General features: G+C 37.7%; 1 protein-coding gene across 1 annotated transcript; it reads left to right on the forward strand.

Annotated features, from left to right (window-relative positions):
- The first annotated feature begins 104 nt into the window (after positions 1–104).
- NAA50 (N-alpha-acetyltransferase 50, NatE catalytic subunit) lies at positions 105–24,797 on the forward strand. Its single transcript, XM_082654206.1, has 5 exons — positions 105–406; positions 19,071–19,207; positions 19,624–19,743; positions 20,181–20,247; positions 21,617–24,797. Exons 1-5 carry the CDS (start codon positions 399–401, stop codon positions 21,792–21,794), a joined length of 510 nt encoding a protein of 169 aa, XP_082510332.1. The 5' UTR covers positions 105–398; the 3' UTR covers positions 21,795–24,797.
- The last annotated feature ends 340 nt before the right edge of the window (positions 24,798–25,137 follow it).

Here is a 25,137-nt window from a genome sequence, read left to right on the forward strand (position 1 = left end):
CCTCAAGTGGAGGGGGAAGGGTACTCGGAGGCCTGCAGTGCGGCTGCGCGCCGGGCTGCCGACGCGCCGGCGCGCAGAGGGGGCGGGGTGAAAGGTCACAGCGCGGCGGCGGGTCGGGCTGGCGGCTGCGGTGGCGGAGGGCGGGAGGCGAGTGCCCCGCGTGCACGTGTGGAGAAGCGGCGGCACCAGCGCGGCGGCGGGAGGCACCCCCGCCCCCTCTGGAGACGCAGGGCCGCGCTCGACTCTCGCGGCCTCCGTCACCCGCTCAGCTCCCTGCCCTAAGCGAGGAGGCCGGCTTGCGGGGTGGAGTGGCCCGAGCTGAGGGCGCGGAGAGCTCAGGGCGGCGACGACAACGGCGTTGATATCGGTGGTAACAACGGCCTCAGCAGGCGGGGAAGATGAAAGGGTGAGGAAGAGCAGCCGGGCAGGGCCCGACCGGCGGGGGAGAGGGGCTGCGAAGGAAGGGAGAGACTCCGGGCGAAGACCCGGCGGAGGGAGGTTTCTGGGCTTCTCTGCTCATGGAGGGGGCGGAGGCTCGGCTCCGGCTGCTGGCGGGCGAGACCCGGGGAGCCTAGGGTTTGGGCCTGGAGAACGAGTGCGGGTTTAGTGCACACCAGCTGCTGAGTGGGGCAGCGGGGAAAAGCTGTCGTGAGGCGCCTGGGGCCTCCTGCCCGGGCGCGAACTGCGGAGCCACCCCCGGCCCGCCCCTCCGAGTGAAGCGGTTTGGGTGTCCTCTTCAGAGCCCGGCTCGACACTGAGAACTGTGGTCTTTGACACCTTTCGGGCTTATTCACACTTGGAAGCCGTGCAGAACCTTCTAGAGGGAGCAGGAATTGGAATAAAGAGCACGGAAAGGAGTATTAAGAGCTAGTGACTCAACTGGATTTGGGTTGGGTCAGAGCGAGTGGAGGAGGGGGAGAGAGCGTGAGCACTGAAGACTTGGGGTGCCAAAATGTTTAAGGAAGTGTTGCTGATCAGTAGGTGGAGCTATTGCTCCAGCCGTTTACTGTTGCCCTTGTGCCGCGAGGGGGTCCTGGGTTCCTAGTGAAGCTTTCTTCAGGGGTTTGGCAAAGTGAATATTCTTTCACAGGTTCCCTCTTGGACAAAGTTAGGGATTATTTTGGTTCGACTATTTCCATTTGGATAAGATGTCATCTTACTATTAAATTGCATACTGTTAAAGTATTAATTACCTAACACTGTGTTTTAACATATTGACGGAGGGAGCCGTTTTGAAGCTTGCCTTTATCCTCCTTAAAGAACGAAATGGAATCTTAATCAGTGTTAAAAGCTTTCTGAGGTGCTGAGTGTTTTCTACGATAGCAAGTCAGTTAAAGAATTGTAACTGTTTTGAGTTAGCGAAGCCTTTCAGACTGTTAAGCAGCCCTTTTGAAGATGAAGTAGAAGTCTGTTCGAAGTAATCTCATACTGCCTAAAACAAGGGTCTGTATATTACTTCGGTGTGTATATGTGTTTGAGGTCGCAGAAGAGGTCCAAGAAAGTTTAATTTGAAGGTCTGTAGCGTGATTCCTTACTCTGATTTTGCTTTAAATATTGAGAATCCATTGTAATGTCGAATTGCGTGTTTTGTATCAAGTTGAGAAATCATGAAGAAATTTTCACAGTACCTGCATTAATTCACATCAAGTTCTAAAGAGTTCCAATCAGGATACTAATTGAGGGGGTATTTGAAGTACGTGCTGCACTTGAATCATGATCTAGGAAGTTTGGCTGTTTTGTATATGATCCAATATAACTTGGCGAGATTTATCTCTTTTTTCCTTGAGTATGGATGCTGTCTCTTAGTTGTTTTTGTGTTCTCATTGGCACTCAGTGCTTATTTGTCTTTGTTAAAGTAATAAAAATGAGGCTGAAGAGTTCTTGGTGTTGAGCTTGTGCACGGATTTATAAAGGAATGCCTCCAAGGAATTATTCTGGATGTTTAGATCCAAGATCTTTTGATCTAGCTCAGTCTGCCTAGGATGTAATGCTCTTCCTGATACTAACTTGGCAATAGAAGTAATCTACCTTCAGTTAACATACTTATGAGGCAATTATCTTTTTATTTAAAATGGTTATTTTATATGTAACAAACTGATGGAGGCCAATCTCCAGAAATGAGTAACTGGTCAAATTTAGAGGAAATTTATAGTTACTGAACCTGTACCTTATGCCAGCAACTATGCCTAAAATGTAGAGTCCTTAAGTCTAGTTCCTATCACCTTTTACTGTTGGGAGCTTAAGATCATGTTCTTAATGGTAAACTTTTAAGATGATTTCAGAGGAACTTCTAAGGTGAACTAACTCCCAGGTAAGATGGGACTGCAAATTTTTTTCATTTGTTAGTCTTGCCCTTAAGGCACTGAACAAATGAAGACAGTGGATATTATTTAAAAGATTTTAAGGTTCTTGAGTTCAAAGATTTGTATCACCGTGTACAATGCAGTCAGTGTTATAGTCCTGACTCTTGGTTTATGAAGGCCTGTGAAAATGAAACAGTGGTCCTGATTATGTGGTTTTTGTACGAAATTTTATTTGCTAAGTGTTTATTGTATATTGAGCTAATTCAACTGTAAGTTGAATACAAATATCTAAAATTGAAAACATGCAGAACTCCTCACTCTGAATCAGTCTACTGTTTCAATATTTTACATCGTTGCCTATATTGTCTATCGTTTTGAAACCTTTAAAACTTAACTATTTTACCTGGCTTTTTCTTCATATTTTTACTTAGTTTTTTATTAGTAGCAGTAGGACATTCCATGGTATTGGCATGTATTTGCCTTTCCTCCATAGTAGATAAGCTTCCAGTTGTTAATTACTGCATGCATTTATATGCATGGTTTAGAAATTTGAAGTATATTATGAGGTGTTACTTGTACTGAGGTTGCTTGTTTTTATGAACCAGGCACATTATAGGTTGAATTTGTGGATAGTAAGCTGATTATTTTTATCTGTTCCCCTGTAGGGAGGGTGATATTCAAGCAAGAAGGTATGCTATACACAGCCATGACTGAAATGAGATGGCAGTGTAATAGTCGATATAATAGAAAGTAAAACTGAGTCCATTTGCCCTTCAATTGTAGCAAAGAGGTGTAAATTCTAATAAAGATGTCTTTAACTAGATGTGAACAAAATAAAGATGACAGCAATAATATAGTATATAGAACAGTGTAGTTTCCTAATTGAAGTGTTAAAGTATAAGATTCTGCAAGTAGAAATGAGTCTATGTTGAAGAACTCAGAAAATAATTGGTACCTCTGAGAGTTTATGGACTGGAAAAGGGCACAAATAACTTTACTGAGGTGCTAGAGACATTCTGTATCTTTACCTTGGGTATTGGTTGCAGAGGTGTATACATATGTATAAAATCATTGAGCTGTAACAAGATTTGTGCTCTTTACTGAGTGTATCTTATATGTCAATAAAAGTGTTTTTTTAAAGGTTTTATTGCTGTTTTTGTCAGGGGAAAAAAAAAACAAAAAAAGAAAGCCAGTAAGGCCGAAGTATGTAGAATTCAGGAACTTTTGTAAAACTGCAATTCATACTCCTTGCTTCTGTGAAGCCAATGATTTGTAGGATGTTGATTAAGTTACTGGATTTTAACAAATACTTTGTAATGTTCCCTTGCTTTGTTCAGATGAATGCATATAAAATATAATCTGTCTGTACCATAATTTTAAAAAATCAATATCCTAACTAATATAAAGGAGAATAAAAGGAAAGTAAACTGCAGTAAGATATCTATTTCAATATGCAGATGAGCAGGTACAACAACACCATAAATCATAAGACCAGGTGTTTGCATCTATCTGTAAATATAATCAACTATATAATTTAAAAAGTATATCTGCTACCAGTACAGATGTGTGCATTGGTGAGTAATGCTGTGTTGCCATCAGTGTTGTGATTTCTTCCCCAAATTGTGGACAACTGTTGGTAAAGTTCTGAACAAAACGCACAATAATCAAGAACTGTGGGTTGGGAAAGATTTTTAAAAGGCACTCATAAAGCATTATCTTTCAAAGCCAGTGCTTTTGCCAGACGAAACTAATATCTATATTAAATTTCACTTTGCTAAATCCTCTCTTTTGGTCTGTAGAAATTCTTTTGACTCCTGATTTTCTCTTCTAGGTATTAGCTATGGCTTCCAGCTTTGTGCCATCTGGAAAGATACACCTTCTTAATTATTTAAATGGCTGTCCTTTTTTCTTGTTTTAAAAGTGCAGCCTACAGAAACCGTTAGAATACCAGTACTAATCAATAGAAACGTCCTTCGCGTCATAGAAATGAGAATTGTATGATTATAGTTTAATAACTTACAAAATTGTATAATTGTGCTATCACAGAACACTCCTTTCTCTTGAGCTGTTCTCTTCCATCATGTGCTGTTTACATTCATTCAGCGCCTGACTTATTAGCAGAACGTTAGTCCTGTCTTGTCCAATACAGTAGTGACTAGCTATGTTTGGCTGTGGAGCAGTTGAAATGTGTCTTGTGTTACTGAGGAGCTGAATTAAAATGTCAGTTGTTGGACAATTTTTATGTGTGTTTCGAACAACTTGGATGTGTGAATCCACTGTAAATTTTATGAAATATAAGTACAGATAAAACATTTCCAAGGAAAATTAGCATCTGAATTGAGACGTGCTGTAAGTGTAATGTGCACTGGATTTAAAGACTTAGTATGAAAAAAAGATTTTTTTAAAAGGTCATTAATTTTATTTTGATTACATGTTGCAATGATTTCAGCTGTTTCTTTATGCCTTGTTAATGTAGATATTAGGGGAAAAAAGTTTTTTTTAACAGGGATTTGAACCCTGGACCTAGAAATTTTTAAATTACATATGTGACTCAAATTATATTTCTGTTGGACTGTGCTGTGCTAGACCCTGAAAAAAACAAATTTGTCTAAAACATGATCTCTTCCCTTAGGATCTAGTTCCTGGATGGTAAATGTTTCAAATGTGGGACAACACATAGTGTGTGGCTGTTTATACCTCTGTGGTAACCACTCCTGGTTTTCAATTAAGATATTATAATCCAGTAGTATCCTCTGGGTAAATGAAGGGGTAATTGGAAGTATGTATTTGCCTTGCCTGAGCTAGTACAACCTGTATTCTACCTCTGTCATTGCTGAAGCTGTTCTTAAGGGAAAACCTTGTTTCCCAAGTTCAGACTTCGCCTCTCAGTCTTCAGTAGAGCAGAATGCTTGCTTGTAGAACTACTGGACACACATCCTTAATTATTTCTTTTGGATAATTCACTAGAGGAGAATTTTTTGGATCAGAAAGTACTGCCATTTTTAAAGCTCCGATATTTGTTGCCAACTGACCTCCAGAAAGATAGTAACACTTTATACTGCCAGCAGTGTATGAGAGTGCCCTTCTCTTCTTCAAGGGCTAGTGGAGAAAGGGAGGAGCACTTGCAGAAACTTAAAGGAAAATGGAGGAAGACATTGTGGCTGCCATTTCAGTGATGGGTGATGTAAATTACCTTTGTCTGCGATGAGTGGCATACATTGAGCATTTCTAAAATGATAGAAATAACTAATAGTGTCTTGACAAGTTGGTTTGGAGGACATATACACATATACCCTTAATTCTAATTTTACTTTGCTGATTAGGTGATAAATGGCCTTTCTTTCTTCCTTTCCTGTTGATTACTTGGTGGAGTTGGACATTTCCCACTTTTACTGGCCATTTGTATGCATTTTAAATATTTCTTATTTCTCCTTCCAGAAAACTAAGATATATTTAAGGAAATATTTGGATGCCTCCCACCCCCCAGAATGTAGTTTGTTATTTGTAGCATAATTTATCTTCAAAAAGGAGACTTACTATAATGCAGAAGGCATTTGAACTAAAAGCAACCACATTTTATAGTTCAGTGTGCCACCAATAATAGTTAGCAATAGTAGGGACACTGACTAATAAGTTTCTTGGCTTCTGGGCCCTCATTTCTTTGTCTCTTTTGCAGCTTGTGGGATCTTTAGTTCCCCAACCAGGGATTGAACCCAGGCCCCAGCAGTGAAATCACTGAGTCCTAACCACTGGACCACCAGGAATTCCCTCATTTCTTTGTCTTTAAAGAGAACAGCTTGAACCTGAATAGGAAAGGCTGAAGGTTTGAGTTCTTGTGCCAGTTCTAATCTGTTGATAGTATCTTATCAGTATTGTATTTAGTCTGTTGGTAGCTTTGATGAGTTCTCAGACTGTGGGGAAAACAAGTGATGTCATTGATTATTAATGGCACGTGTGTCGCACGTTTGCCATTCCTGGTCTCTGTCAGCTCTAGCTTTCTATGATAGCAAGAAACAAAACTTTGGAATCATATTTGAATTGTTCTCTTTTAAGCTGAACTCTTCATTTTGCTCTTGTGTCTGCTTTTTGGGACCTGCTCTCCCATCCCTTCCCCACGCTACTATTACCTTTTACAGAGGAGGCACTGTTAAGGCAATGTGCCAGGCAGTAGTCTCATTTAATCCTCACAGTAGCTCTAAGATAGTATCCATAGTCTACTAATGTATCTGTAAATATAGTATAAAACAAATATAGAGGTGGGCCAAGAAGGGAAGAAAGCTTGTTGGGTGGTGGGGTTTTTGAGTAGTTTTATATGGCCAGAAAACAATGGGGGGGTGTTGGGGAGAAGGCTAGGCCAGTGGCCACAGCTAGGCGATGAAGGACTACTTGAATTTTATTTGGTAGATTATGCGCAATTTTTTTGAAAGATTTTACGCAGAGAAGTAAAGTGGTCAGATTTGTGTTTTAGAAGGATTATTCTGACTGCATTGTGATGGCTTTGTCTCCTTGGCTCTAGTCTTATTCCCCTTTATTAGGCTATTAAAATATGTGTTGAAATGAGGGGTTGAAATGATGGCCTGAACCATGCTGCTAAGAGAAAGGGTATAGGAACAGGTTATAAGGTTAGTTGGGAGGCAGACTTATCAGGGATTAAAATGGGATGTTAGAGTGCATCTGAAGCTCAGTGTCTGTATTGGATGAATGATGGAGCTGTTCGGAAAGGTAGAGAACAGATTTCCTATGGAGAACGATGAGTTCAGTTTTTGATGTGTTGAATTTGTGATTCCTGTAGAGATAGCCAGTAAGCCGTTGGAAATATGTGCTTGAATTCAGAGTTTTGTAAGTAAAAACATCAGTGTTTAGGTAGTAGTAGGGAAAGAGCCGTAGCTGGGAAGGGGCTCTCCTAATTTAACATATAGATAACGATGGAAAAATTTTTCAAAGGATAATTTTACTCTTTTTTAGGTTATAACCTTGAGTATATTGTGTCCCTGTGTGTGTTTAGCATTTCTGGTACCCAACCAAATAATTACTGAGATTTTTACACACCTGATACTTGCAATCACACAGCTTGGAGGACTGATTCACCCACCACTGCTTTTTTGATAACCTGCTAAACCTCTAGAACAGTGACTCTCAACCAGCGGTACACCTCCCGCCCCACTCTGGACATCTGATAATGTCTGGAGACATTTTTAGTTGTCACAGTGGGATGGGATGGTTACTGACATCTAGTGGGTAAGGCTAGCAATGCTGCTAAACATCCCAGGGTGCTCTGGGAAAGCCCTCACAACAAAATTATCAAGCCCTAAATATCAGTAGTACCAAGATTGAGAAACTGCTCTAAAATCTAGATGAGATGAAAGAGAGCTCATTGGTTTTACTAAGGTCCTAGAGATTCTTAGATTTACTAAAAGTAATTTAGCAATCCTTGAAATAGTTGAGGTTCTGCCCTAAGTCTTGTAGTTCAGTAGAAGAGGTAAGGTTCGAAAACAGATGCTTATAGCAGTGCAGAAGTTCTGTGCCTTGGAAGAGTACAACTGTAATATAGTTCAAATGAGGTGGAAATCTCAGCAGGATGACAGGTTAAGGCCTCATGAGCAGTTAGTATTTAAGCTGTGCTTTGATAAATGCTGAGAGGGCTTACTTTTAGGTTGAAGGAATTTATACTTTAGAGGAATCACTCTTTCATGTAATTTACTTGAAGGCAAGAGTTTAGAACCACATTACTGCTAGCTAAGAAAAAATTATCTCTAAGCCCCTTGAAATTTTTAATCAAAGGACCATGGGCATACTCTGATCCTTGCCAGAAGACTTAAATTTTATGCAAAAGTCCTTTATCAGTACACCTTAGATAAATGTTGGGTATTTCTCTCTCTCTCTTAACCTTGAGAAGTAAAGATGACTCCTTTGAGGGAAGTCATATGGTGTGGCTAATCTTGCACTATAATGGAATTCATAGACATAAGCCTGATTCTGGCTTTATTGATAATTGACTGTATAACTACAGGCACATCTGTCTCTGGGCTTCAGTTCCATCATCTGCAAAATGAAGGGGAAGAGAGCCAGTGGTTCTAAGGTCCCTTCCAGATCAAACACTCTTCATAAGAAGTGACCAGACAGTTAAAATTTTGTGCCAGGGTGCACTTAAATACCTATCTAAAGTATAAAGACTTTAAGCTTTCTCTATACATCATTTCCTCTTTTTGCTATGTAACTTTAGCAGTCAGACTTTGCCCAAGAAAGACCCACTTTTGTGTAGTCGTATCTCCATCTTGTGGCCTTTCAGAATATTGCCACTAAATTTTGTTTTTGTAATTATGGCCATAATTGACATTACCCTTAAGAGCTAGAAACATTTGAGTGCTTATTATCTGATGTTGCTGTACTAAATACTTTTCCCATGATAAATACCACTTGTTTTTTAAGCCAAGGGTAAAGGTTTCCTACTACCATATTCTAAGTGCAAAGATTATTTGAGATTTGACTGAGTGACAGGCTAATCTTGTGGTGCTACTCTCTAAAAGTAGGAGGCAAGTAGCTGTGTTTTCCAGATCTAAGGACTTGGTTCACATTTCTGTGGATGCTTGTGCTGTATGAATCTGTCCGCCCCTCCTTAGATCTTAGTCTCAAAACTTTGGTATGAAGATGCGTTAGAGTTTGTTATGGATTTGAAAAACAAGAAAAAATAACATGTCACATGAATTTACTTGAGCTAAGAGAATAATTTAGTTACTTTAATAACTACTGTCTTCAGTTTTTTACTTAGAGTTTGTGAACTCTAGTGCCAACAGGAACCCAGGACCTGGGACCAAGCAGATAAGGTAAATGAATAAAACAAGAAACGTAGGCTTTATGTAAAATCTTCTGATTTAAGTATTAGCAACCAAGTTAATTTGGAAAAACAAAAAATTGTTGAGTCAAGTAGATGTGGCCACATGGCTGATTTGACTTCTAGGCTAGGAATTTGGGGCTTATCTACAGAACAGAGGTCTTGAACCAATAAATTAAAAATAGTCTATATTGTTAAATTATATTGAAATCTTACCTGAAGTAAGCAGTCAGTGTAGTGATTTTAAAAACCCAGCTTTCAGAGTTAGGCTGATTTGAGTTTGGGTCACAGTTCCTCAATACCAGTTATGTCACATACATTAAAGCTATAGTGTAACATACTGTACTGCTTGCATAAGGGAAATGATTAACATTTTATGATGAAATGATTAGCATTTTATGGAAACCCACTCTGATCATACAGTGTATTTTTTTTGCAGTGGTCTATTCCACTTCCCTGTGCCTGTCTTTAGTCTCTATTTCCCTTACCAGACTCCTTGGATTTAGAAATTTACACACATGCAGTAGGAAGTTTCTTGATTAAAGTGGGTGTTTAATTTGTATGGTTAAAAGAACAAGCTTTATTACAGAAGTAAAGATTCCAAGGTAGGATGTGGGAATTTGAGTTTTTAACCGGCAGAACGATTCTGGTGTATAGCCAGGTTTGGAACCCAGTCTTGGATTTTACGACACTGCTTCTCCAGATTTATCCCTACTCTCTTGAACATTGTTTCTCAGACATCTTTATGGGCTCCTACTCTTTTACTTCTGAAATGTCACTTCACACCACTAGAATAACTATAAACAGAAAGGCAGTAAAAAGCATTGGTGAGGATGTGGAGAAACTGGAACCCTAAAACATAGCTAATGGGAATGTAAATGGTCTGGCCACTTAGGGAAACAGTTTAGCAACATATTAGTTTTCCCTTACTACTGTAACAAATTACTACAAATTTAGTGGCTTAAACAACACAAATGTATCATCTTTGTTCTTCTTTTTTTTTTTTGGTGGTGGTCCACGGGCCTCTCACTGCCGTGGCCTCTCCGGTTGCGGAGCGCAGGCTCCGGACGCGCAGGCTCAGCGGCCATGGCTCACGGGCCCAGCCGCTCCGCGGCATGCGGGATCCTCCCGGACCGGGGCACGAACCCGTGTCCCCTACATCGGCAGACGGACTCTCAACCACTGCGCCACCAGGGAAGCCCCATCTTTGTTCTTGAGACCGAAAGTCTGAAAGGGGTTTCACTCTGTTAAAATCAAGATGATGGTAGGTATAGTTGACTCCTGTCTACCTGAAATTTTAGCATGTGACCTTATTTAGAAATAGGATCTTTGCAAATGTAATTAAGATGAGGTCATACTCAATTGGGGTGGGCCCTAAATGACTAATGTCCTTATTAAGAAGAGAGCATACATACACACAGAAGATCATGTGAAGATAGAGGCAGACATTAGAGTTATGCTGCCACAAGCCAAGAAACACCTAAGGCCACCAGAAGCTGGCAAAGGGCAAGGAAAGATTCTGCTCCAGAGCCTAGAGGGCATGGCCCTGCTGACATTCTGATTTTGGACTTCCAGCCTCCAGTACTTCGAGAGAATACAGTTCTGTTGTTTTAAGCCACTGAGTTTGTGGTAATTTCTTAAGGCAGCTCTGGGAAACTGATACAACAGGACTGTGTTTCTTCTAGAGGCTCAAGATGATGTAACGTTTCCTTGCCTTTTCAGCTTCTAAGACCACTTGCATTCCTTGGTTCATGAGCCTTCATCTTCAAAGCCAGCAGCATAGCATCTTTAAGTCTCTCCTGTCTCTGCTCTTAATCATATCTTCTCTGACTCCTAAGGACCTGTGTGATTACAAGGGGCCCACCCAGATAATCCTGGTTAATTTTCCCATCTCAGGATCTTACATCTGAAAAGTCCTTTTTTCATGTAAAATAACATATTAAAGGTTCCTGAGATTAGAACATGGACAGCCTCCAGGGGCCATTATTCAGCCTACCAGAGGCAGTTTCTTTAAAAAGTAAAACATGTACCCCAGTGTTCATTGCAGCACTATTTATAATAGCCAGGACATGGAAACAACTGAAATGTCCAATGACAGATGAATGGAAAAGAAGATGTGGTACATATATACAATGGAATATTACTCAGCCATAAAAAGGAATGAAATTGGGTCATTTGTAGAGATGTGGATGGACCTAGAGTCTGTCATACAGAGTGAAGTAAGCCAGAAAAAGAAAAATATCATGTATTAACACATATATGTGGAATCTAGAAAAATGGTGCAGATGAACCTATTTACAGGGCAGGAATAGAGACGTAGACATAGAGGACGGACATGTGGACACGGGGCAGGGGAGAGGAGGGTGGGATGAATTGGGAGATAAGGATGGACATATATACACTACCATGCATAAAATAGATAGCTAGTGGGAACATGCTATAAAGCATAGGAAGCTCAGCTCGGTGCTCTGTGACGACCTAGATGGGTGGGGTGGGAGGGAGGTCCAAGAGGGCGGGGATATAGGTATACATATAGCTGATTTACTTCATTGTACAGTAGAAACGAACACAACGTTGTAAAGCAGTTAAACTCCAATTAAAAAAAAAAGTGAAACATATTTGCCATACGACCCAGCAGTCCCACTTCTAGGTATCTACCAGAAAAAAACTAAAGCCTATGTCTGCACACATACTTGTATGCAGTAATCATAGCAGCATTGTTTATAAAAGCCAGGAAGTAAATACAGTTAAAATGCCCATCAAGTGGTAAATGGATAAACAAAATGTGGTATATTCATACAATGGAGTACTGTTCCACTACTGACACAAATTGCAATACGGATGAACCTCAAAAACATTATGCTGTGTGAAGGAAGTCTAGTCCAAAAGATCACATTTATTGTATGAAATGTTCAGAAATGGCAAGTCTTTAGAAAGAAGGTAGATTTAGTGGTTGGCTTGGAGTAGGTAAGGGGATCTATCTCAGCTGTGCACAAGGGATTTTGGGGGTGTGATGTGAGTACTCTAAAGCTGAATTGAGGTGATGATTTCACAACCCTATAAATAGTTTAAAATCATTGAATTGTACACTTAAAATAGGTGAATTTTATAGTATGTAAATTATACCTCAAGAGGGCTGTTTAAGAGAAAAATAAATGAGAGGGTTGTAAGGGGATGAGGCTCATACACCTAAATGTAATAAAACTTCTAGAAGAAAACAAAAATCTAAATGTTAGTGGCCTTGGGTTAGGCAAAGATTTGTTAGATATTACCCTGAAAAGCATGATCCACAAAAGAAATTCATCAAAATGTATAACTTCTGCTGTGTGAAAAACACTGTTAAGAAAATGAAAAAAGCCACAGACTGGGAGAAATCCTCTGCAACATACATAACTCGCAAAGGACATGTATTCACAGTAACAAATCTCAATTGGAACCCAGGATTTTTTTAAGAGCAAAAGATTTCAACAGCACCTTTACCAACGAAGATAATATGGGTAGCAAAGAAGTACATGAAAAGATGTTCACCATTATTTAGGGATATGCAAATTAGAACTGCAGTGAAATGTCAGTACACACCTATTAGAATGGCATAAATTTTAAAAGTTGATAGTGCCAAACACTGGTTTCGATGCAGAACACCTGAAACTCTTGTACACTTAACTAATGATCCAGTATCCCCTCTCCTATGTATATATTCAAGGGAAAGAAAAACTTATGTTCACACAAGAACCTGTACATAAATTGTTTGTGGCAGCTTTATGCATAATCTCCAAAAACTGGAAACACCCAAATGCCCTTCAACAAAAGTATAAACCATGGTACATCCATACAATGGAGTACTACTCAGCAATAGCAAGGAATGAAGTTGATACAGTAGTGTGGTGAATCTCAAAGGCATTGTGCTGAATGAAAGAAGCCAAGAAAATGGGAATGTATTGTGTGGTTCCATTTATGTGGTATTCTTGAAAAGGCAAAACTATGGGAAACAGAAAACATTAATGGTTCTGTGGGAGTGGTGGTAGAGCTGAACTACAAAGGGTCATGTGGGAGACTTTTGGGGTGATAGAACCATTGTGTTTCTTGATAATTGTGGTAGTTAGGTGACTATATGTATTTGTCAAAACTCAGAACTATATGCCTGAAGTTAATTTAATTTTATATAGGGAATTCCTTGGCGGTCCAGTGGTTAGGACTTGGTGCTTTCACTACTGTGGGCCTGGGTTCGATCCCTGGTTGGGGAACTAAGATCCCACAAGCCATGCAGCAAAAAAAAAAAAAAGGAATTAAAAAAAGGTTTATGTGAACTTTTAAAAGTTTTTTTTTGTTTTCTTTTAGCTAAGAAATTTTTTTTTCCCTAAGAAAGTAAATTGACCCCCCAAAACGGCTGGAAAATAAAGGAGCAACTAATAGTTGATACAAATTAGAAAATTGCAAGCTGGCGGACTTGAATACACTATGACAATAATTATATTAAATCTGAACAGACTAAATACTCTGATTACCAAATTAAAGGAACAAGACTCTTATGCATTTGCTGTTTATAAAAAGACACTTTAAATATAAGGCCACAGAAGTTCAAAGTAAAGGGTGGTAGAAGATATACCATGCAACATTGATTAGAAGAAAACAGTGTGTCTATATTTATGATAAACAAAGTAGACTTTAAGGCAAGGAATATTACAGCGAAGAGGGACATTTCAAAATGATAACAGGATCAATTCATCAACTCATAACAGTCCCAAATATTTATGCTGTTAATAACATAACTTGAAAATACAAAAGCAAGCATTGACAGAACTGAAGAGCAAGAAGAACACTTCCAAACTTTCTTTGAGGCCAAGAAACCTTATTGATAAGAAAACCTATCAAGAATATTATAAGGGGAAAAAAGAGTGTGTCAGAGTAAGACTTCCTGACATATCATTTGAACAGACCTAAAGGAGGTGAGAGAGTAAACTTGCAGCCAAGAATGGAAAGACCACCAACTTAGATAGGGAAAGCTTCAGGTGAAGCACATTTTGTGGGGAAGATCAGATAGCTAGTGTTGGATATGTTTAATTTGAGCTGTCTACTAGAGATGCTTTGGCATTTAGGAGTGATTTCTAGGCTAGAGACAGAAATTTGGGAGTTGGCAGCATTAAATCCATAGGACTATATATAGATTGAGGTCACCGAGAGAATGTAGAGAAGACAATGAAGTACCATCTTGATGTGCAAGGCCCTCCTCTCCAGCCCCGGCTTCCACATGTACACAAAGCATACTTTGTTTTACTATAGCAAACTGCCTGTGGTTTGGGGAATACATGAATGTAAACTCCTTTGCATTCCAGGTGTTAGCACATAGGTGTTGAAATATTTATTGAAATAGAACTGATTTATGCTTTGAATAGGCAACTATTATGTTCATAAGAACTATAGAAAATTTAAGATTCATGATGGAGTTCTTAAAATCTCTATTATTTAATTTTCTAATCAAGTTCTTTTAACTTCTAAAAGCTTTTGGTTGTTTACAGTCAAATGATGTTCTAATTTACTTGATATTCCTACATAACTATGTTTATGCCTTTGGTACTACATGTTCTTTACTGAATTATATTTACAAGTTGATGATATTACTCTGATATATTTAGAATATCCACATCTTAGAATAATTTGGAGCTAAGTGATCAGGATTACAGAAAAGTTCCATTTCAGTCAGACATATCATGTTCAGGAGAGTTAAACTGTATCTGAAGGTGAATTTTGCTGACAAAGTTATATTTAATAGACATTTAATAATTCTGTTTCTAGTATATGCTGACAGTCTGGTAATAATAAAAGTTGATTATAAACAGCAAGGTCCTACTGTATAGCACAGGGAACTATATGCAGTCTCCTGGGATAAACCATAATGGAAAAGAATATTAAACAAAGAATGTATATATGTATAAAACTGAGTCACTTTGCTGTACAGCAGAGATTGGCACAATGTTGTAAATCAACTATACTTCAATTTAAAAAAATCAAACTTGATTAATTTCTTTCTTAAACAGCTACCGAACGATACAGTATTCCAATTCTGTTTTAAAACTTGTCAGTATATATGTGCATAGAAGAATATTAGAAGACTATATGTCTAACTCATTTCTATGGTGTTGGGTTTGTTCGTTTTTTTAATCAAGACACTTTTTTTTTTTAAATTAGGCATGGTAAGATTAAGCTGCTTATTCTCTAATGATGCAATATTGTATTCTGTATTTAGTCTTGATCTGCTCACCCTAATGGAAATTTTTTTAGTAGTTACCTTTTATTAGTTTCAGTCTACCACACTGCACCATGACCACCTTTTCCTTCTGTATGAGGTCATGAAATACCTGGTTATTATCCTTTTAAAACTTATACTTGAAGCATGGTAATTACCTAGAAGTTATTCTTAAACTCTTAAAAACTCAAGTTCTTTCACTTATTATCTAGAATCTTAACTTCCTAGATTCTGAAGTTTTCCTTTATTGTTTTTTACTATTAGATTTCATAATGTAATTTTTCAATCACTATTAAAATACAGAGACTGGCTTTTAAGTGCAGTGGAGTAATTTTTTTTTTTTTTTTTTTTTTTTTCCTGTGTGGCATGCGGGATCTTAGTTCCCCAACCAGGGATCGATCCTGAGCCCCCTGCAGTGGAAGTAAGGAGTCCTAACCACTGGACCGCCAGGGAATTCCCCTGGATTAATTTTTAAATGGTGTGTTCTAAATATAATCAATATAATAAGCTATCTTATATTTAAAATAAATTACTGCACCCAATCTGTGGTACGATATTAAAGAGTAGCATTAGGCTGAGTGAAATAAGCCAGATAAAGACAAATACCGCATAGTATTACTTTATTACTTGTATGTGGAATCTTAAAAAAAAAAAAAAAAGGCAAGCTCATAGAAACAGAGAGTAGAAAAGTAGTTTCCAGGTGGGGAAGATAGGGAAAGGTTGGTTAAAGTGTACAGACTTTCAGCTATAAGGTGAATAAGTTCGGAGAATCTAAAGTGTAACATATTTGATAACACCGTATCGTATAATTTAAATTTGCTAAGAGAGTAGAACTTAAATGTTCTCACCAAAAAAAAAAAAAAAAAAGGTAGGTGATGGATGTATTAATTAAGTGGGAGGAATCCTTTTTTTTTAAAAAAAGAAGAGACTGTGCAGGTAAGATGTGATCCCTGTATTTTAAGGTGAAATGTCATTTACCTCAGCCTTAAAGAAGAGAAAGCCAGGGTGTGCTTTAATGAAAAGGGAAGTTTTTCTGTGAATGAGACGTAACCTAGTAAAGAAGACATGACTCAGTACTTCCCTGGTGGCACAGTGGTTAAGAATCCGCCTGCCAATGCAGGGGACATGGGTTCGATCCCTGGTCCAGGAAGATCCCACATGCCATGGAGTAACTAAGCCCATGCGCCGCAACTACTAAGCCCACGTGCCACCACTACAGAAGCCCTCGCGCCTAGAGCCTGTGCACCGCAACAAGAGAAGCCACTGCAATGAGAAGCCCGCACACTGCGAAGCCTGTGCACGGCAACAAAGAGTAGCCCCCGCTCGTGGCAACTAGAGAAAGCCCACGCGCAGCAACGAAGACCCAATGCAGCCAAAGATAAATACAAATTAAATAAATTTTAAAAAAGAGACATGAGTCATGAAGGGAATTCATTTTAGTCAAATACTTGGGAAGAAGGCCATATTTACTTCATATTTACTCATGTGGCTAGAAATTGAAAGAGAATATAACAGATCTATATATTTTTTACTAAGATGCCTGCATCTTAAAATTTTGTGTGGCTGCTAAGAAACTCAGTGCGCTTCCATTTTAAGAAGACATGCAAGATATACAAGGGTGGTTGGTCACAATAGTGAATAATGAAAAACAGTAGATACAAATGAAATAATTGAGGCAGGAAGGCTAAAGTTCCAAATGAGTATAATGGTCTGTAATCAGGTTTTTTTGTTCTTTAAGAACTGTAATACATTCTGGTCGTTTCTGATTATCTTATTAACATTTCAGAGAATATTGTTATAAAAGTTATCCACAAACCACGCATTGTTTGAATGTGCTTTTAAACATTTTTCTGTATGTTAACAAAAGTTGGAGATACATTTATATATATTCCCAGGAAACTATATCAATGTCTTTCTAATATAAATGTATCATGCTTTATTTAATTAACCAGTCCCCTAATGGTGGACACTCAGATTTTTTTCTTTTCCTTTTTTTTTTTAACCATTATAAAAGTGTGATGATTAGCTTTCTTGTTTAGTCGTTTCTGTAACAGAGAGCTTTCAAAACCTCTGTGCATATGATGTAAATGGTTAATTAGGGTGCATTGTTTGCATTTTCCTGCTATTGACTAATGCAGTTGTGATGTGGAACTAGCACCTAGTGTAGGGCATACGTCATTTTCTAGCTGCTTGGTTGGCATCAGATTGTTTTGTTTATTTTTGAACTCATTTTTAGTTTGATTTGACAATTTTTTTTATAAGATACTATTTTTTAAATTTATATTTTGGCTGCGTTGGGTCTTCGTTGCTGTGCTCAGGTTTTCTCTAGTTGCGCTTAGCGGAGACTTCTGTTCATTGCAATGTGCGGGCTTCTCATTGTGGTGGCTTCTCTTGTTGCGGAGCACAGGTTCTAGTCACGCGGGCTTCAGTAGCTGTGGCGCGTCGGCTCAGTAGTTGTGGCTCGCGGGCTCTAGAGCGCAGGCTCAATAGTTGTGGCACCTGGTGGGATCTTCCCGGACCAGGGATTGAACCTGTGTCCCCTGCATTGGCAGGTGGATGACACTGTTTTCTTTAAATGTTTTTATGACCCACTGTTAAGATTTTTTTTTAATTTTTAAAAATTTTTTATTTTATATTGGAGTATAGTTGATTAACAATGTTGTGTTAGTTTCAGGTGTGTTAAGGTTTTTAAGAAGGCAAATAGTGTATATAAGCAACCTCTACAAATGATAGTGCTGGTGATAATAGGAAGAAAAATTGTGTAGATGCTATTCAGGTTTGTCTTGTCACTATTGATCAACCTTTAGCATGTGGTGGTGAGATTGATTTGAGCGCTTAAAAATTTGTTGACAGCTCTGTAGGCAAATCAGCTTTATTACCATGAGTCTGAAACTTTTTAGTGGTTATCCCTTTTCCCATGGAGCCGATTGTTTTGGTTAAGTATGGTTACTTAGCGATGCTACTGTTGTGTTCTTGATAAGTAGTTTTCAAGCTGGGGTTTGTTTTGTTTGATTGGTTGGTTTTGTTTTGTTTCTGAAATGTAGATTCCCATGTTCCATTTCCAGAGACTGCTTCTGAAGGGGGTGGGGGTGGGACGTCCAGGAATCTGGATTTGGTCGCCACCCTCTGTGACTCTGGTATATGTGGTTCCTGTGTCCAGTGACCAGAATACACGTGATTCTTGCATATTTTAATTATTTTCTTAGAATAAATTCCTAGAGTGGGGATACTTTGACAAAGGAGGTGTACTTTTTAGGTTTTTTAGTACATAGTTGTAGATTGTCTTCCAGAGATACTGTATTTACATCCCTGCCAGCAGAGTATAAATATCTTACTTGCCACCCCTTTGCCAATTAGGTATCATCAGTCTTTTTGATCAGTAATAGATGTCTTTAAATTTTTCTGAAAATTTCAACATTATATGTAGATTATTATTCTGGCCTTCTTAGTAATTGTTGTTTACTGTATTTGTCTCTAAATGTATACAATTGTATGAAAGCTAGGAGTTGGAACCTGGATGGAATGACTGGCAAAATCTGCTTATTAGTGGTGATCTTCATAGGAGTGTAAGGTTACTGTGAAAGGGTTGGATTTATCAGTCATGTAAAAAAGACTTGGTACCCTTTTAATATGTCCATCTTAACAAATGAAGCTAATTATATTTTATTGAGTACATTTTGGTTTGTTCCAGTAGCCGGATCGAGCTGGGAGATGTGACACCACACAATATTAAGCAGTTGAAGAGATTAAACCAGGTGATCTTTCCAGTCAGCTACAATGACAAGTTCTATAAGGATGTGCTGGAGGTTGGCGAGCTAGCAAAACTTGGTATGATATGGTTTTTCTTCTTCCCTTCGTTTGTTTATTCATGTTCTTGACCTCTAGTTTTTAATATCAGGACAAAAAAAGAGTTAACTGATTTAATCTCCTTGTTTTACAAGTGAGGAAATGGGGGTGATCCAGGTTCTTAGAAAAATCAAGATAAAATAAAATACTTGAATTTCAAAAGGAAATGCTAAATATGTTTTCTTATTTAGACTGTGTCTGTGTTTTCACATATTTAAGAGGGGTCTTAAATTCTGAAGGTATAGGATATTTTTGAGGCTATTGATACTCAGAGTACATGATAAAATTTAATTAATGCTAATTACAACAATTCAGTCGTTGTACAAGGGCAGGGAAAGATTCAGTAAAATGTGTTATTCTGTCTGCTAAACTTTGTATCTTTATATTTTCCGTGGCAGCCTATTTCAATGATATTGCAGTAGGTGCAGTATGCTGTAGGGTGGATCATTCACAGAATCAGAAGAGACTTTACATCATGACACTAGGATGTCTGGCACCATACCGAAGGCTAGGAATAGGTAAAATTATTTGTGGGTTTTGGTTTTGTTTTTTTCTTTAAAGAAGCATAAATACATTGGTACTGTTCCTGACCCCACTAAGGCAATATTTCTTCTAGGAATACTGGGAAAGGGTTACTGAATTATATAAAGTAAGGTGGAAAAGAACTGTTTTATATGTCAGTTGAACATAATTGAATTGAAAGCCCTATATATAAATAGATTTGTTACTAATACCCCTTTTGCTTTTTCTGTTTTCCTTCTTCCTGGAAGGGCTGTATATAAAGATTGCTTGTCTGCTAGCAGTTTTAAACACAGAAGGTAGTGTAGAGAGAAAAAAATTGTGGAAAATCAAGATGTCTGGTGTTTACCTCAAATTCTACTAGGACTCAGTAAGATGTTCAGTTTAAAGATTGATTTTTATGAGATTACTTATTTGCTGTTTGTCTTGTTAATAGGAACTAAAATGTTAAATCATGTCTTAAACATCTGTGAAAAAGATGGCACTTTTGACAACATCTATCTGTAAGTAAAGTCATATTTAATGATCTTATCTAAAGAATTTAATAAATTGGCAATAGAAATCTTTACTAGAAAATTTAAAATCTGGTCCCTTATTGTCTTTGGGAATACCATGGAAGTGGTAGTTATGAAGTTTGTTTTAATAATAGATAATGAACCTGTGATAAAACATTCTTGTTTTGCTTTATTACATTGGGGTGGGAGCTCCAAAGTCACATATGTGAAACCAAGATTAAAACTCAGATCTTCAGAATTTAAGAAATTAATACCATTAATATTACTTTTATCATGCCATCTATTTGCACTCTGAGTTTTGTTCAAGACTCTCAGTGACATGCTCATTAGTAGTAGAATTTAATCATCAAAATCAGAGAGTACCTAGCTGATTTATACTTGAATCTTAAGAGTAAGGCTAAGGTGGCAACTATGGATTCTTTTTCTTTTTTTTTTCATTGAAGTATAGTTGATTTACAATGCTGTGCCAATCTCTGCTGTACAGCAAAGTGACTTATACACATACATACGTTCTTTTTTAATATTCTTTTCCATTTTGGTTTATCCCAGGAGATTGAATATAGTTCCCTATGTGGATTCTTTATAATACAGATATTGAGATTATTCTCATTTTCACTTTGGCATTGGGAGAGATTAAATTATATAATGCTGTTTTGAGGAGTAATTGAGAAAGCACAAATTATTTTCAAAATCTAACATGTTTTTTATCAATCAGAAAGATATATTCAGGCATTTGAGACCCTAGGTTTTGTTTATTTTTTAATGTGTTACTATGGTCTTTGAATCATCCCTATAGTTATCTACGTACTTTTAGTTACAGAAACCTTTTCTCCTCTTGAAATAAAAAATGTTATGATACTTTAACCTTTGTGGATTTTAAGAATAAATGCTGTTCCTGCATCTCCTCATCTCAGCTAGCTGTCTTCCAAATGTTAGATTAAGAGTTAGGTTAGAGGGCTTCCCTGGTGGCGCAGCGGTTGAGAGTCCGCCTGCCGATGCAGGGGACACGGGTTCGTGCCCCGGTCTGGGAAGATCCCACATGCCGCAGAGCGGCTGGGCCCGTGAGCCATGACCACTGAGCCTGCGAGTCCGGAGCGTGTGCTCTGCAATGGGAAGGGCCACAACAGTGAGAGAGGTCCACGTACTGCAAAAAAAAAAAAAAGAGTTAGAAGTATAAATTTGTCATCAAAGTTTCTCTGAAATGAATACCTAATCTTTGTTGATAACTAGTAATTGTAAAGAGAGTCTAACAAATGTCTGCAGTATTCCAGCTCCAACCAATAGCTATTTGTGGAGGACACATAAAAGCTGACGGAATCTTAATTTTTTTTTTTTCCGATACCCTCTTGTATCTCAGGCATGTCCAGATCAGCAATGAGTCTGCAATTGACTTCTACAGAAAGTTTGGCTTTGAGATTATTGAGACAAAGAAGAACTACTATAAGAGGATAGAGCCAGCTGATGCTCATGTGCTGCAGAAAAACCTCAAAGTCCCTTCTGGCCAGAACGCAGATGTGCAGAAGACAGACAACTGAACAAATTACAGATGAACTTTCTTGCACTTGCTTGTCGCCAAATAAAAGAGAGGCCCATTGATCCCCCCCCCTTTCTTTTAAACCTTTCCCCCTTCCTCGTTCTTGTGTTTCCTCCTTTCAAAACTTCCTTCCCTTTCCTCTAAAAGTTTTAAACTTTTAAGGATTTATTAATCATGTTTGGATTGTTTTAGTTTTCTTATTTTTATGAGGTTGTTTGATTGTAGGAAGGAGAAGGTATAGATCTGTTTAGTTTCACAGTTAAGATATATGGTCCCGAAAACTTGAGTGTCAATTTCATTTTTTTTTTTTAATGTCCTGCTTTCACATTGAAGGGCAGAGCCTACAAAATATTGTATATTTCAAAGGACAAGAAGCAGCAGCAGCAATATCTTGTTCTCTAACTCATAGACAAGTTTAGTGTGTTTGTGGTACTTTGGGGTTTTCAAGATTTTGTGGGATACTAATCCCTATACATTGCCTTCACTCCACCTTTTGTCCTTCTGAGTATTATCTCAGGAGTTGGACCATTGTTATCCTTGTAAGAAATACTAAGTTTATTTTGTTCTGTTAAGCAGTTATTTCTTCCTTCCTCGCTGGTGGCTGACGGTGGCTGGGACAGTCTGAGTAAGTAGTATTATACTTTGGTCTCAGCATTTGAGTTAAACTGCTTTTTGCTAATGAGTGGGCTGGTTGTTAGCAGGTTTATTTTTCCTGCTGTTGATTGTTAGAAGTGGCATTAACTTTAGGAGTGTGGGCTGGTGAGATTAATTTTTTTTAATATCCCAGCTAGAGATAATGGCCTTTAACTGACCTAAAGAGATTTGTTGTGATTTGCTTTTTTTTCTCCTGTCCTTTTTCTTCAGTAAATCCACAATAGTTAGTCAAACCTTAAAAATGGAGTTGATGTCCTTATAGGTCAATGCCCCTAAATAAACCTGAAGCAGGTGTTGTCTCTTGGACATATTAAAAAATACCTAAAAGGAAGCTTAGATGGACTTGTGGCACAATAAATGCATTTAATGTCAGCTAATGCAGACGGTTAGAAGTGTGGCCACTGAGCATTTGATTTTAGAGGAAGGAATATCTAGACAGTATTTTTGAGAATAACATAGCTGTGCTAATTGCTTATCTGTTGGAGAACATCCCAGATTTGCTTACATTCTGTGCCTGTGATATTGAGTTTAAGGATTTGGGGGTGGGGGAATTATTAAACATATTGCTTCTATTCTTGGAAAAAGTAGAAGTCTAGAAGTGTTAATAACGCAAATGTCACTGTGACCTCCTCTACTGACAGGACTGGTTTATGCCAGATCGTTTCCTGGCACATAGGGAGTGGCTTTGACGGGTCGATAACTTTTTGTAAGATAGAAGACATCTGAAATTTTCATGTTTTCCTCCATAATCCCATCTCCAATATTTAAAATTTTCTACATTGCCAATACTGGTGGCCCAAGAAATGTTTTCATTAGACTTTAAAACAATGCACAGAGCTTGAATTTTCTGTCATTTGACTTTAAAAGGAAGATTGATTCATAATATTTATCCTCTTATGTAAATTCTGGCATAAAAGTTTCATCTCTTCAAATATGTTGAATGACAAAATTATTTTACACAATGTTTATGCACATTTTATAATCTTAAGTTCTTATTTGAGAATGTAAAAATACAAGGTACAATAGACTTCAGCAGTCTTAGTTGAGTGCCAAGTATAATATAGAAAAGGAAGATAGTTGATAAATGAATTTATAGGGTTATAATCTTAAGATAGTAAAAATGTAGAAAGACCATGCTGGTTTCTTGGGTATCCGTTTCTTAAGCAGTCCAAATCTAAGCTTAGAAGAAAAGTTTAGCATTAAGCACCTTTACCTTCATGGATAAGCTTCAGCTTGCTCTTGCCAAGAGAAGAATGCTTGAGTTACAGAAGGCATAATTAGTTTGAAGATTCAGCCTTTTTGTAAACTTCGCATATCAGAATAGATTTTGATATATAAATGAGTTTTGTGAGATGACACTGCCTCTATTTCTATAACCATTTCACCTGGACTATCTAATCAGTCCTATGAATGTATCCCTGAATGTGGTTAATGAAAACCGAATAGCTGCCTCATGACAATTAAGTACATATTATTTATGGAGGAAAAAATATTAAATTTTGAATTGAGTGTGTAGGCTCCCTATCATTTTAGTGTTTCTTTTTCCACACTAGTCACTGACTTTAACCTAAATTGTAAGTGTTTGTAAAGGGTGAATTGTCCTACATCAAACTTACATGAAATAATTCCATCCACTTATGGAGGAGGAGGATGTAGAAGAGGTGGAAGCTGGGCACTAGTTCACGTGCCTATGAGTCAGTAAAGACTGAAATAATGTCCCATGTTCAGTTGGTTATTTTGATAAAAATTATCGTTGAGGTAAATTCTATTAACTGGAAGATCACAGGATATATCCATCATATTTTTCAGGGTAGATAGTTTTTTTCTGTAGGGCAAATAGATAAACATTATATTGTATGGTAATTGCATTTAGGTTCTAAAGAAAAGAATCAGCAGAGAAATCTATGCAATATATAATTTGTCCAGATTAGTTTTCATTTGGGGAAAGAAGTTCTGAAATATCCCCAAAGTGGCTTACTCATCAATTGAAAGTCCTCCAAAAATAGAACTATTGGGAAACCATGACATATGGGGTGGAAAAGAAAAGCTCCCTCAGTTTTTTGGAGGGAATAACTTTAAAAATACTTAAATAGCTGAGTTTATTTGGTGCAGTTAAGATTTAAACTTGTTGATTTTAACATTGCTGTTACATCTGAAATAAACTTACATGATGTTCTGGTAGTAATCTGTGATGTCTGGTAAATGTCAAAGAAATGTAAATGCATTGTGTTGAATTCTGAGATCAGCAACTATATATGTAGTCATTGTTTACTGTTGCCCATACTGGTTTATGTACTTTCACTTTTCTTTAAGACCTAACTTAAAACTAATTAAAATAGGCCAAGTGTAATCAAGGCCTCCTAATTCAGACCTTTTGGAACTTGCTAGAAACACTGCCTGGTATCTGCAGTTCGGTCCCAATGAGAGAAAAAATAAGATCTGAAGAGCTGTCTTACTGTTACTATATTTTGAACGCAATTGTTAAAAGCACCTGACACTTTAGGCTGTGAGCTAATTAGCAGTGTGCATTGACTAGAGAGAACATATATTCAGATTTTTTTCTTTCTGTTAACAGTGAGGAAGGAGTTTAGTTGAGTGAGTTGGGAATTGCTTTTTAAGTTTTTTCTGAGTACCAAACAAATATGAATTTAGAATTTTGTCTTTAACAAAATTAACTCAGTATCTTAGTC

This window comes from Grampus griseus (genome assembly GCF_964374135.1).
Source record: "Grampus griseus genome assembly, chromosome: 5".
Classification (NCBI taxonomy): domain Eukaryota; kingdom Metazoa; phylum Chordata; class Mammalia; order Artiodactyla; family Delphinidae; genus Grampus; species Grampus griseus.